Source organism: Cygnus atratus, chromosome 10 (assembly GCF_013377495.2).
Source record: "Cygnus atratus isolate AKBS03 ecotype Queensland, Australia chromosome 10, CAtr_DNAZoo_HiC_assembly, whole genome shotgun sequence".
Lineage (NCBI taxonomy): Eukaryota > Metazoa > Chordata > Aves > Anseriformes > Anatidae > Cygnus > Cygnus atratus.
The window spans coordinates 11,599,095-11,613,052 of NC_066371.1; the positions used below are offsets into that span (position 1 = coordinate 11,599,095).

The 13,958-nt window shown below is 43.5% G+C and overlaps 1 protein-coding gene across 3 annotated transcripts in view; it reads right to left on the minus strand.

Moving 5' to 3' along the window:
* The window catches only part of CHCHD6 (coiled-coil-helix-coiled-coil-helix domain containing 6), a 110,962-nt gene that overhangs the window by 46,349 nt on the left and 50,655 nt on the right, over positions 1–13,958 (minus strand). For all 3 annotated transcript variants that reach the window (XM_035546665.1, XM_035546666.2, XM_035546667.2), the window contains one exon: positions 5,220–5,290. In XM_035546665.1, coding sequence (XP_035402558.1) covers positions 5,220–5,290 — 71 coding nt within the window. The remainder of the gene's footprint in view (positions 1–5,219; positions 5,291–13,958) is intronic.

Consider the following 13,958-nt stretch of genomic DNA (forward strand, 5'->3'; position numbering starts at 1 on the left):
CACAGCTGCTTAACAACACGCCTTCCAGAATTAGTAAAGAAAATCCTTACATGCTAATGTAAATGAGACAAAATCATTTTCACTTCTGCTTCACAAAGACCCAGAAGGTTTTCTTTCAGAGATATTCACACCATAAAAAATGACACAAAGTCAAAACTGATCCACCTCCTCTTTTACCTGCTGTTGAAATAACTTTGGGGAAGCTCGTACCTTATTGTCTCTGACAGCAATATTCCAATCTCCTACAAAGACCAACTTTATGAACGTGAAAAACAGCAAAGCTTTGACTAATAACTCATCTCTTTACTTAGAGATTACATGGAACAGACTCGCCACTGACAGAAGTAGGAACAATCAACACAAACCAAGCTCTGAGGGAAGAACAGGACTGGGATGGAGCCAAAACATTTTTTGAAGGTGTAATCAGTGCAGCGTACAAAAGCACTGTGCTGAGATAAGGCTGAGGATGAGCTCCAAGTACTAATCAGTCTTTTATTCCTGAAAACTCTTAAACCCCTATTGCAGAGGCTCTTAATTTCAACACTGAATTAATCATCTATCTAATCTAATGACACGAGAAATCCCAGAGCAATTTTGTTTGAAAACTATGATGTCTTTACCCTTCTTCTCCTCAGGCTTCATGGCTGTCCACATAACTACTTTAGAGCTTGACTCCTGGGCACAGCCCTCTGTTGAAATAGCTGGGGCCTTGGAGTAGATTTCAAATTAATAAATTCAAGTTTCACCACGTAAGTATCTTATAAACTTTCCAGATCTACACAAAGGAAAAAAAAAAAAAAAGGAAGAAAAGGCAGTTTCTGGAACCGGAACAGTGAGGTTCCAGTTACTGATGCCATTTTATTTGAGGGACCATCAGCCTCATAAAATCTTGTGCAATTCAATAAAATCTTTGTTTCCGTGAGTACTGAAAGGGAGCCATAAATTCCCCGTTCCCAGCAGACAGTCCATCTCTGAACTTTCTCCCCCTACCCCCACCGAGTCAGTTTGGTTCCCAGCTCCATGTTCAGCCCAGGAGGATACTTACTACTTGCCAATTTTCCTAATGTAATCACCTTAAATACTGATGTCCATTAAATTTAAAGATCTTAGGACCATTAAATGGAACTCTTAGATATGAAGTCCCATATGGAGTAAATCTCTTTGGCAGTTTCTCCACTGGAAAGCTGCCTTGGACTCAAGGCTGATCTCTATCAGGGTAAGATACCGGCGTTCTTTATGCGCTCCTCGATAGCAGCGTGGAGCCTGCTCAGTTCTCTCAGCACAACATGCAAAGCAACACGGCCGTCGGTAAGCAGCTTCAGGGAGGGTTCAGCAAGCTCTAAGGAGATCTCGGAGGGAAACTCAGCTTCAGAACAATTTTATCTTTTAACAGCTTCCTAATCCCCTCACCCCACTCCCGCAGCTATACCCTGTAGAGCGAGTCACACCCCCACCCACGGCAATCCCTGCATCCAAATTTAACAACTATGAAAATAAAATAAAAATATGATAAGGCAGCCTTCACAAAAGAAAATAAATCACATTTTTAAAAAAAAAGCATTTTGAGGATAAATCTAGAGTGCCTATACTAAGCCATAACCTCTTTACTGATTTTTTTTTCCTTCCCCTTAACAGATTCAGGGACTGTAATAACATTTAATCCTCAGAAGCTAATCTAAATGTAACACTCAAAAGAAGACAAAGACAATGCAACAGAAAAAAAATTTGGGCACTGCCTTTTGGGAGTGCTGCTTTATCCCCGGAGCGAGCGCATTAATAGAGCTTGGAACGAAATGCCATTTTATTCTCTGTAGCAGGGAGGGGATTAGCAAGTTGTCTTCTCTAAACCCAGTCTGAGTCATGGCTCTATGAACACTGAGAAAAGGATGTGGAACGAAGTGAAGGGCGGAGAGCACTGGCTTTTTATTTACACGCTGCTTCTTTTGTGGGTGGTTACTGATGTGCAGTTTGCTAAACAGGGAAGGAAGGAAGGAAAAAAAAAGTTCTAGGTCCCTAGACTTTAATTCTGCTGGTTAACAGAAGAGAAAAATAATAATGCACCAATTATAATAGCATCGGAGAGACAATATGTCCGTGGCAACTGTCCAATTCACCACAGCATGTAAGCAACAAGGGCAAGTTGCTTAAGGTGCTGAAAGCTGTGTTCAGTGGTTTCTTGTTGCTAGGATCTTCTTCCAGGGAGAAAGAAACAGGTTGGATAGAGCCCAGAACAAAGGACGAGATGCTGTGGTGGGGGAATGCAGAGACAAGAGGAAGATGGGTTCAGGCGAAGAGATGGGGAACAAAGTGCATCACACCATCAAGCCTAGCATCTTTCCTTGAAGCAGGAACCAAGAGCTGATGACCATGTCAGTGTTGTAATATGAAGCTCCACGCTTCTGTTCCTATACAACTGGAGCTGGTTTACCTGCCTACCTCACAGGCGTGCTGCAGAGGGTCACTGGTAGAAAGCTTGCACGATATTCTCAAATGCAGAAATGCTTGATAATCACTAAGGAGAGGAAATAGTCCACGGAACTTGACCATTTGTGCAGAGCTGTAGGTACTGATAATGGACTTACAAAGGTCAATAAATGCCAAGAAAACAATTTTGTTTCAGGTATTTCTTATCTTTGCTTCAACACAGACTCTGAAAAAGCAGTGCACTCACTGCAGAAACAGCCCCAACTCCAGTCCCCTCTTCCTCCATCAGCTACACCTACATCCAGGGGAAAAAGGCAACAAGTACAGGGTAGACTGGTCTCACCATGTTCAAGTGCCAGAGGCAGGGCTAAGAGTTCACCGTGAAACACAAGGATGGTGTAAAGCCAGGGATGAGACACTAGGGAAAGGAGATGCTTTCTTCCCATTAGATAGAGAAAATGCCACTCCCGATTTCCCTTTGTTCCAGGAGCTGTCGTCGCCCAGCACTGCAAGCAGGCGGACCTGTGCTTCGTTCTTAATTTGGCTGTATTCCAGTTCATGTAATTTTCCTGGAGTTTCAGTTTATTCATGTCATCCAAGTTACCAGATCTGCATAAATCAGTCTTACCTAGCTTAGCACTTACTGTGCTTGTATGTCTAACATGAAATTGCAAACCAAGATGAACAATTATTTCCACTGAATTCACAGGATCTTGTAATTTATGGCCATAAACAGGCTGTACAAAGACTCGAATGTGCAAAACCTAAGAGTATTCACAACATGCAAACTTCAATTCCTAGCAAATCAGCATGAATGCCAATGTACGAAGGAAGTTCCCTGACGCTGCCCCATATCATGACCCACACCTGAGGCACGTGCACTCGGTGTTTGAGCCGCATGTTGCAGATCAGGGCAACAATCCCAAAAAGGATGGCTGCGTACTGCTGAAGAGTCACACACACTGCGAGCTGGTAACCTAAAGCAATGGTTCTTCCCTCACATACAATTATCAAAGGGCATGATCAGTCCCAGACTGTGTGCTCCAACACGCAGCTCAATGCAACACCGGTTACAGCCAACAACTTCTACCTATAAAAGGAATAAAAAATAAGATCTTCTCTTCCTCCCTCAGCTTCGCTGGTGCCACACAGCTTGTCTGCTCTCAAGCCACTTCTCAGCCATGTTATATTTTCACAGTGAAATTCATGGCAGGGCCGGTGTCTTTTTTGGCTGTGAGGAAGACAGACCAAGGAAACTGTCCCTTTACAACGGCTCACATTCGTATGCCCTTCACGCAGAAAAGCAATGTACAATAAGGCCAGAAGCCAGGGACTGGCAGACATTAGGGACTCAAAGTAAAGTGGAAGGGACCCCTAAGAAATCATAAAGGCATTTTTTGAATCTTGAAAGCAAGAAGTCATTAGCATTTGTGGTCTCAGCCACTGACCTTTGTGAGAAATGCTTGTTACCAGAGGGTTTCCCACATTGCCAATATTCAACCCCTTTAAGAATCAGAAGACACTAAATAAAACCTCAGTAACTCAACTTACAACTGCTGTAAATATAGATTTGTTACAGTGTGTAATAGCAAGTAAAGAACGTAACCCAAGGTCACACCTCTTCCTTTACAAAGTTGTAAGAATTTACATCTGATCACACACCTGTAGAAGCAAATTCAAGCGAAGACTGAACTGATCAAAGACTCTCAGAACTTTATGGATTATGATTTTTTTTTTAATTTTATTTAAAAACAGAACTTAAGAATTCTACTATGGAGAACCGTATGAAAACGCATGTGATGTGTTAGCTGCCTTGGTTTGGCTTCTTTAGCAACTTATTACTTGACTGTCCAAACAAAAATGCGAAATTACAACAGGTTATGTGATACTTTGGCAGCCAAACACAATTTTAAATAAAGACAGCACAATGTACTGCACACCCTACTAATATATTCATCATTGCTATATTATCTATTTATGCAATTAAGTTTCATACAATCTGGACTGGACCCAACTGGACTACATATGTTGCTACTCCAGTTTACTGCGTGTTGGCCAACTGTTTACCCAACTGAGATCTGAGTGCTGCTCGTGACAGTGTAATTGCTTTGGACTCATTAATAATAAAGAATTACAGAAAATATTTTTTCTTGGACAGCTGTTAGTGCATGTGGAACAATAAGCTATATAACACTACGTGCAAATACAAACGGAATTTAGACATTAAATAGGCTCCTGGTAAAAAGACAACATTAAAGGTTCACTAATTATGCCAAGGCCAATTAAAGAGATCAGAAAAATCACTGCATCTGTTCTAAGAAAACATTTATGATAATTACAACTCTATTTTGATTGAAATTTACAGGGCTGATTTAGGCTATTTACCTTTTTTCTTCCCTGGACAACGAAAAACTTTAGAATTGACATTTTTCATACTCTATACGCAAGCCCAATGCTGCAAAGTGAAGGCTAAATACATTGGGTCAAAGTTTGAGCAGATCGAACAGGTTCCATTGCCTCTTTGAAAACCCCGGTAAATATTCCCATTTAATTTCAATTTTCTATTCCATGTCTTCCCTCTTGCTCTCCCCTTCCAAGATCTAACATCTTTATACTAAATTCTGTCAAGTTTGGCACAGAAAGAAAGGATGCTGGCGTACAGCTCCTCAGCCCCCTAACTACCTGACACGAGGTAACTTTGCACTCTGGTTACAGGGATATCCAGAGCCTGTACACACACACAACGTTAGGAAACGCAACCGGAACTGCAGAAAAGAACAAAAATGGTTTCTCACTTTATCCACTCCTCTGCCTTGGTGGCTGCCTCCTGGTACTGCTCAGACGTCAGCTTGTAGATTTCGGCGTTCTGAAACAAAGAACATAATGCTCAGCTTGAAAAATGAAAGGCGTCTCAGATCTTATCCCGTCAGGTAGTTATCTTCTATAATTAATAACGATTTCCAACAACAAACAGCATATTCAGTTCAAAGAACACAAAAAAATGCACAAAAAGTTCATTTTATTTCCAAGAAAATGCATCAAGGCTGCAACATGTCCTCCGTTATAAGCTTCACCTTTGTGAAGGAAAAGAAGAGGGGAAAGGTCGCCAACAACCAACAGTCAGCTTTGATTATTCCATGCAACCACAAAAACAAGGTGTTTCCTGCACCGAGTTATTTTGAGTTAGGCTGTGTTTTGTTCTTTTTCACTAATTGCCGTGAAGAATGTTGTAAGTTACTGACTTGCAAGTATCAAAATTGGCTGCTAGCACGGGAAAATCCATTTTACATTTCAGTGCCTCTGCTTATGTTACTTATTCTTTAGAAGAAAATTATGCAGCCTGTTTCCCTTTTAACAACGTAGGGAGGCATATCAGGTATCAGTTAAGGCTCTGCCAAACAGAGTCTGGAGTGTCTTGCTGCAGGGCTTAAGACGTTTGCATTAAATTCTCCTGAGCTTGCACAGAAGGAGTCTTAGTTCAGAGCTGCTCAGCCGCTGAGCATGGAGGATGAATTCCTTCTCTCTGCTGCACCGAGAGGCCTCCCAAGCACAGACAGCAGGAGGGAACCGCTGCACACCCCCAGCGACTTCGCTGCAAGGGCTCGTGTCACTGAACTGCTGATCAAGCTGCTTCAGGCAAAGCCTCTGGATTTCATACCGAAATAGCTGCAATTGCCTCACTCAAAGCTCAATCTGCAAGGCCCTTCGTCTGAAAAGGCACATGCAGAAAATATGCAACGATCAATCAAAAAAGTGACAAAATGGCACTGAAAGCAAGGACAGCTATTCATTTAGGGCCAGTCCTAGCTGCTGTCTTGTCTCTCCTCAAATTTGCTCATGCTATATAGAACACTATTCTTGCCTTTCTTCATTTATTTTCCCACAAATGCAGCTGCGGTCCTGCAAATGATGAGACTACACATACTGCTCAGTGGTTAGAAAAAGGAAAGGACAGATATAACTCAAGTTCTATTAGCGGTTCTGCCACTTGGGCAATCTTGGGCAAGTCACCATTTTCCATCTGCAAGCTAGGGATAACAGCTGCCTGTATCACTGAAGTTGTGTGAAGCTCAGCTAATTGGAAGGCTTATAAAGGTTTTCAAAGCCTAGACTTCAAGGTGCTATATTTAAGCATTTATCTCTGGTGCCTGAATTTATGTCACGTACTGAAAAACAACCAGAACAGGCTTTGCATTTCCAAACTTTGACCTAGGAGACAGACTTAAAGTGAAAAATCATGGATGAGTAACCACTTCAAGATGCATTTGGCCAGCAAAATTGCCATTAATGTTTTCATTTACTTACTTGTTACATAATGGTCAAACTTCTACACTGTTAAACCCATTTTACTCCTTCCTATAATGAAAAGTTCAGCTTTTAATGGAGACTTTTTCTCTGTCCTGTAAACAGACCTCATGACTTTCAGATCCCTGCTGTTACTTATTCACGCATGAAACCACAAGACCTGTGTTCCATTAATTAAATTTGCCATTAAAAATTAAATAATATGAATAAGTAGATGTAAGCGTTATCTCCATGGGTTTCGTAAGTCTCACCATTCTCCGATTACTAACCAAGCAATTTTCATATTTCATACTGTCTGATTTCTCAAAGGGACTGGATTTGAGAGATCAAAATGAGAGAAAGTGGGAAAGAGAGAAAGCAAGGTAGTAAAATTAAACATTTTTCAGGCAATAGGAAGTAGCCCCGTCAGATACTATTAGCTTGCAGCACTCTGCAGTGAAACAGCAGCAGGAGAGGAAAACAGGAACAAATATGTTGTACGTGAGACCCAGCATGAGGTTGGCATTTAACCCGCCTAGGGAAAGAAAAACTAGCCAACAGATTCATTTGCTGGTTGCACTGTCGATTAAAGTGGTTGTGGCACAACCTTGCCCAGGTTATTAGAGAGAGCGCTCGCCTGCCCAGTGCTATGGTCAGCCCCATCTTCAACAAAATCAACTACAAACGGGGACAAAAAGAGCTGGGAAAGAAACCAGTACGAAATAGCTCTGGATCCTAAGGCTGATGAAAAGCAGGCAAGTGAGAACCTGAACGGAGAGGCAAGAATCTCAGCGAGGGGAAGGAGGGGAGCCCTGGCCTCAAAGAAACCGCGAGGAACATGGCATGATGCAAAGATCAAAGAGGGGCACAGACGATGTTCAACCCGAAGCTCAAAGCTGCTCGGTTTTAAAAATGAAAAGGAAACATCTTTGCACGCGATCCAGGTGACCCTCTTGCGTTGGATCAAACCTGTCTTCTTTCTTCTGCCCGTCAGAAACCCGAAACCCAGTGAAGCAGTATTTCTGACGCTCTGGATCATTATCTTCAAATGCTTCCTCGAGTAAGAAGAACAGAGTTTTACCATTTAAACCCGAGTTTGTTCAACAAGTGGACTTGTTAAACAGGTTTCCCTACGCCTCTAGGCCTCTTCCTACCTTGGGAAAGGGGCACTGACTTTTGTCCCAAAGAGGGGCTGAATGAGCAGCAGGCAAGGGGCTTCCAGCGTGGCACAGTCACGGCAGGCTCTGTGATGGGGGGCCTCTGCTCACAGAACAAGTTTCCAGGTATCCTCACCTATGCAACCTGAGATGCAAGATCTTCGTTTCACTGTTCTGCCCCATCACACTGTGCCCGTGCATGATGTTACAAGGCCGAACAAAAACCTAGGACTTCATAATGAGGTTGCAAACGAGGAGCCACGCCAGGAACCACCTCTAGACTTCTGGTGACTCGAGCAGAGCCACCCGCTCCTGAAGGCCGCTCGGCAGCATCAAGGTGCCGCATTTGCACTTGAAACAAAGACTGAGCTGCCCATAATCTCAGTGAAGTCCTTCGGCTTCATAAAAAGATATTCAGCCGCACAGTAAAACAGAACATTCAACACAAAATTACAAGACACCAACGCTGCTTTTAATTTACTCTCGCAATATTTGATGCTTGAGATAAAATGGCAGCTCACAAAGAAAAAGTTGAACATGAGACCTCAACTATTATTAAATAAAGCTCCTGGCAGTCTTAGTTGCAGAAATAAGTTTAAAAACATGACCAAAGGACACCATAAGGGCTCAAATAACAAGAAACAAAGAAAGAATGAATGAACCACCTAAAATGTTTCACTTCTCTCAATAAAGCTGAGCCTTAGGGGAGCCAACTCCAGAACATCAGAGGTTTGTCATATGGGGAGAGAGCTCTCCAGAGAGGACAAACAACCTAAACAAAGAAATGTTTGTTTGAAAGATTCTCCCTTGCTATTAAATGATGGTTCGTAGCAAATAATAAAAACACCAAGAAGTTATAAAAATACATAACTAGAGCCTAAAGACCAACAGAGCCATTTTCCTTTACGCTGCTTCTTTTCTACGACAGCTTTGCCGCTATGCCCTTGCTCCCCACTCTTCCCAAAAAACCCTGGGACTAAAAATTCCCTTTCCAAAGGGAACTGATTTTAAAACTTAAAGCTAAATTTGGAGTAATTTTAATTCAGCATTCCTCCACTGCTGCAAACACGCAGAGAAACTCCTGCACTCGCAGCTACATCTCGCTACATTGCCCAGGTCTTTTCCACAACACATAGCAAAGGAAGCAAGAAAACAACACAGCAAAAGGAGTTCTCTAGGCTATTTCAGGAGGGAAAGTAATTGAAGCGTAAAGAGAAAACCCTGCCAGCTCATTCTCACACTGACATTAAACCACATTCCTTACAACTTCAGCAAAACATGCACTACTTGCGGTAACACGTAAAACAGAAAACCAAGCAACGTGAGCACAAGGAACTAGAAATGAATCAGATTTTAGGCAAAATTCTTTGTGAACATCAAACAGCAGCAGCAGCAAAAAAAACAAGACCCGGATACAGATTTCTCCACCAGGTTCAGGCCGGGTCAATAGATCAGAGTGTGTTTGGATTAAATAAATAAATAAATAACAACCACCACAGCTATCTTCAGATATTTTGACACCTCGGAGTATAGAAGCTTGTCAGTGGTCACAGTGCTTAAAGATACAAAGAGGATTAGCAGCTGTTGAAACGCTGCCAGCCTAGATGATTGCTAGCGATACCTCTGATGAAACGGAGCAGGCCAGCGGAGGCCTTGACAAATGCTGCAGACGACAGCCAGGGGATTACACGGTACAATCTGCCTCGCACCTGACAGACGCATCGCTTCGAGCCCTCTCCTGCTGTAGGCGCTCAGCAGCTTCCAGCAAACCTCCAGGCACAAGCCCCAGTCGGGCCGGGAGGAGAGCAAGAGCCAGTGCTGTGTTATGGGGCAGGCACGGTGTGCCCCAGGGGAAGGGAACACTGCAAAACTGGGAGAGAAAAGGGAAAGGAAAGCAGAGGTTACTGCTCTGTATCCAACATCAACTGGAAGACGTTCCAGTTCCTCCTTCCAACTGCTTCTGAAGTCAGAAATAAGATCTCACGTCTTCCCAGTAAGTCGGCACGGCTGCTGCCCGCCTGCCTGGGGACAGGGAACGCGCACGTGCCTGGGACACGGCGGCTGCCGCGGGCAGTAGCAGAAAGGTACCAAAAAACCTCGGTCAGTGCAGGCGTTGGAAAACTGCTCGCATCGCTGCCGAAGGGAAGCGAAGGTACACCCAGGCCCCCCGGACTTGCCCAGGCTGCTGGTTCGCACGCGCCATAAATCAGGCTGTTAGTTCTCATCTCTCTGAAGCCTCATGCAAATGGCTCCTAACAGGTTTGAAAAATTACCCCATCTACCCGGACCCCTCCCACAGGTACAGAGGCAGATGAGCTGAACCGATCTTTTTGCCGGATGACCCCTTGGATCTGTTGCAATCAACCTACACCATCAATCACTGCTATCAACCTTGGTCCAGAACAGGGAGCTCGGGAATTTCAGGACACATTGCAAGAAGCAATCTCTTCACCTCCTGAGCTCGCTCCTCCCGAGTTCCTGCTCAGCCCATTTGTTGGTATCAGCCAGCAGTTAGCTAAAAGATATCGCTCGCGTTTTCTCATTCCTATCAAGCACAAGTGCTCGTACACACAGAGGCTGATTAACAAGGAAGAGAAAATTGCATATAAAGCACATCAGAAGAGCACAGAAGCCAAGGGTTAAACTGCTTTTATGAGAATTCAAGTGTTTTTTTTCTCAAAAGGTAATAAAGAAGAGATGCAAGCAACTACAGCTTGCTGATAAGGAGAAAAGATTTTTTTTTAGCCAAAGCCAACTTCTAAACACAGCTCTGTTGTTTGCTGTTCATGTGTGGGTTCATCCACTCCTCCCGCTGAGACCAATAATGAAATGAGAGCATTGAATTTGTGTCATTCTATTCTTTCCTTCGGCAATAGGCTGTGAGATCATAAATTTTGGATTAAGATTCAGAGACGCCAGAAAAAGAGCAATGTCCACAGTAACAACACAGGGAAGTTAAACTAGTTCTGGGCAGAACTACGTTCCTGTTCGAACAGATCTTCTCATGACTGCAATGTTATCTTGCAATTAAAGCAAAATATTAACTCTGTAACATATCTAGACAGAGTCCCAAAGATAAGATCCCACAAAATACCAATCCTCACAAAAGTTTAAGGAGGTAGATCTGGGGAGACGTGCCACAGCCAGGTTTAATCTGTGGATAACAAGCTAGTCACAAAAAGGTTAAGCTGCTGGCCCTGCACCACGCAGTGAATCAACAAGGCTACACCCCAAAACCGGGTCCCACACTGAGATACACCATCAGGGTGAGAATGGGTTTACAGTCCCAGACCAACTCTGCACACCGGAGTCTGACTGTCTCCGGGAAGGTACCCTGGAAGAAGCCCAGTTAACACACGTACCTCGTGACCAGACGATAGTAGAACTTCTGCAAAAAGCTGCAAGCTTGGTGAGTGCCTCACTGGAAACGTGCAGAAAAGCCTCACATTATCTTCACGTCAGAAAGACAGCCAACGACGTGAAGAAACTATTACTAAAGGAGTGATTAAAAGGCGAAGAAGCAGCAAAAAAACACCAGAAAGAATTAAACGCTGCATTTCTATGAGATTGCTTTATGGCACGCTGTTCTAAAAGACTGCAAATATAGCATTAGTAATTCTTTAAACACAAACTCTGGAAGGTAAAAAGCACCTTCAAAGAGAAAGGCCATAAAATGCCAGCAGGCAACCCAGGCTTTCTGACAAGGACAGCACTAGCAATGTGAAAGGCCCAGATTAATGTTAAAACCGCCGGGAGAGCATCGCTCCGCTCTCTCCTAGCAGAAAGTTTAATATAGGAGAGAGAAGTCCTAGGTGAAGAATTCACAGTAAATGCCCGAATCAATTATACCTGACAAGTGCAGGTAAACAGGCTTCCCACGCATCGATTAAACATCAAGGGTTTTCAGCATCTGCTTTGGAGACCTCGGAAACCCGGCTGAGCCGCGCAGATAATGCAGTGCCCGCAGCCCGTGGGCACTGCCAGGGCTGCTGAATCCCCAGGCCAGGCTGCAAAGACGCACCACCACTCACAGACTGTGATGTACAGGTCCTGTCTGCAGAGCTGTCACAACACCGGGAACAAAGTACAGGAGCACAGGATGCTGCCTCTACCAGCTAGGCGTTGTCTGGGAAAGACTGACACGTGCGGAGAATCAACGGCAATGGAAGGGGAGGAGAGGGGAAGAAGTGAGTTACCGGAATATCAGCAGTACCACAGTAAAAGTTTCACTAGGAGGCTGACCAGCACTTCAGAGGGGGAAAAAATAGAAAGTTGGCAGTCATCAAGTACTTGTCATACATTTAAAAATATATATATTAAGTACATTTCCCTGTCAGACCCATCACGGAAGCTTATTTTGGGAAGAAACAAGGAGAATATTATAGCTAAGGTTTGCTGCCATCACACCAAAGCTGGGATTTGACAGAGCCTCCAGCAGAACTCCCACCACCTCGGACGGCAATGCGGCAGCTAAAACTCCCTGCTTTCGCTGCTGAGAATATCCCTCAGGCCATTTCCGAACTGCAGGCAACTGGCCCTGCTAACAGGTCCTGTCCCATTTCTCAGAACCTAAATTGTATTCACGATCCCATCCTTTTCCACAACAGGTAGCTAAGGGAAGCAACGTGCTGCAGTCCCAGGGGAAGCCAGAGCAGGAGAAGGGACCCAGGGCAGAGGAACGTGCAAGAGGACTACAAAATACTGAAGCAAATGCATCACATCCATGGGCAAAGGGAACTGCAAGGAAGAGAGTCACTGTAAGAAACAAACAAACAAAAAGCCAGAAGCACACCAAAGCCTGCAAGTCCCACCCCCCTCCCAGGGTCTCTCCTCTACCCCCAATCGCAAATCACTCTCCATGTGCAGTTTCCAGTAAATCAAGCTTTGCTAAATAACCCCGACATGTGCGGGGCTGAGAACCAGCCAACAAGCAATGATGAGATGTCCCTGAAATGATTAAGGAAAATGCAGACATCTCTCAGGTTACGAGGAAGCCTGTTGTACTCTCCCCTCAGTGCATATGCAATGCTGCAAGCACTGTTCCGAAAACCTCGGATATTCAAAGGCTCATTTGGTTGACAAGGAGCCTGTGGATTCGTGGACAGATTGTCACACAAACTGTCAGGTTTTTAGAGAGACTATCAGACCTCTCTTTGCCTACGTTATGGAGCACATCAAAGACACAGAAGATGAACCAGACGCAGACTGCACAGATCTGACAGAACGGTGGGTGTACATATTCAGAATACTGTACTGCCGGGGGGGGAGGCTTAATGTGAATAATCAGGGGCTGAAAGTTCCAGAAATGTGACAGTTTTTGGCAGCAATTCTCATCTTTGCATTTATTTATCGAAGGGAGAGAACCTGCCATACTAGAGGCAAACTTGGGAGAGGAAGAAAAATCGTATCAGCAGCAATTTATTTTGCCACCGTACTTTTTCTTTATTATTATTACTCCCAGAGCATTTTCTGAAGATATTTGTATTTTCAGTCAGGTTTCTCTCACTCTGCTTGCAGCTTCTCTTCCCATTTTCTCCTGTAGTAGAGGCTGGTTTAATGATTACAGCCAAAAAGACCGCTAGGACTTTACAGGTCACTGTACATGGTTAATGACACAGACAAATCCATACTTTCAGAAGTGCCCGCTGGCTTGTGGCTCTGTCTGGAGATGCTCAGGAGCTCATTATTCAAAACTTCAAGCTCAGGTTACTGGTAATCAGCACATCTGAAAAAATAAGCTGCACACAGACAACCAAAAAGTAACAAAAGCCATTATAGAAAATACTAACCTTAAGCATTGGGGTCTCACTTTTTTTTTTTTTTTAATGGAGACAATGTTCACTTATCTTTCAGTGAGCTGGAAATCTTAGTTAATGAATACCTGGAAAAAGCTCCCAGCTCCACAGCTCAAAAGTAGTTTTACTAGGATGACTTGATTTCATACCCCTTTATTAATAAATACATAGACAAACATCATAAAGTAATGATATATTTATTTTACAGTTGGAAACAAGTTATTAGATGATTTCTACCAAGAAACATTGATTATTATCTAAAAAGGAAAACAAAATACAATATAAAACGCTGCTAACA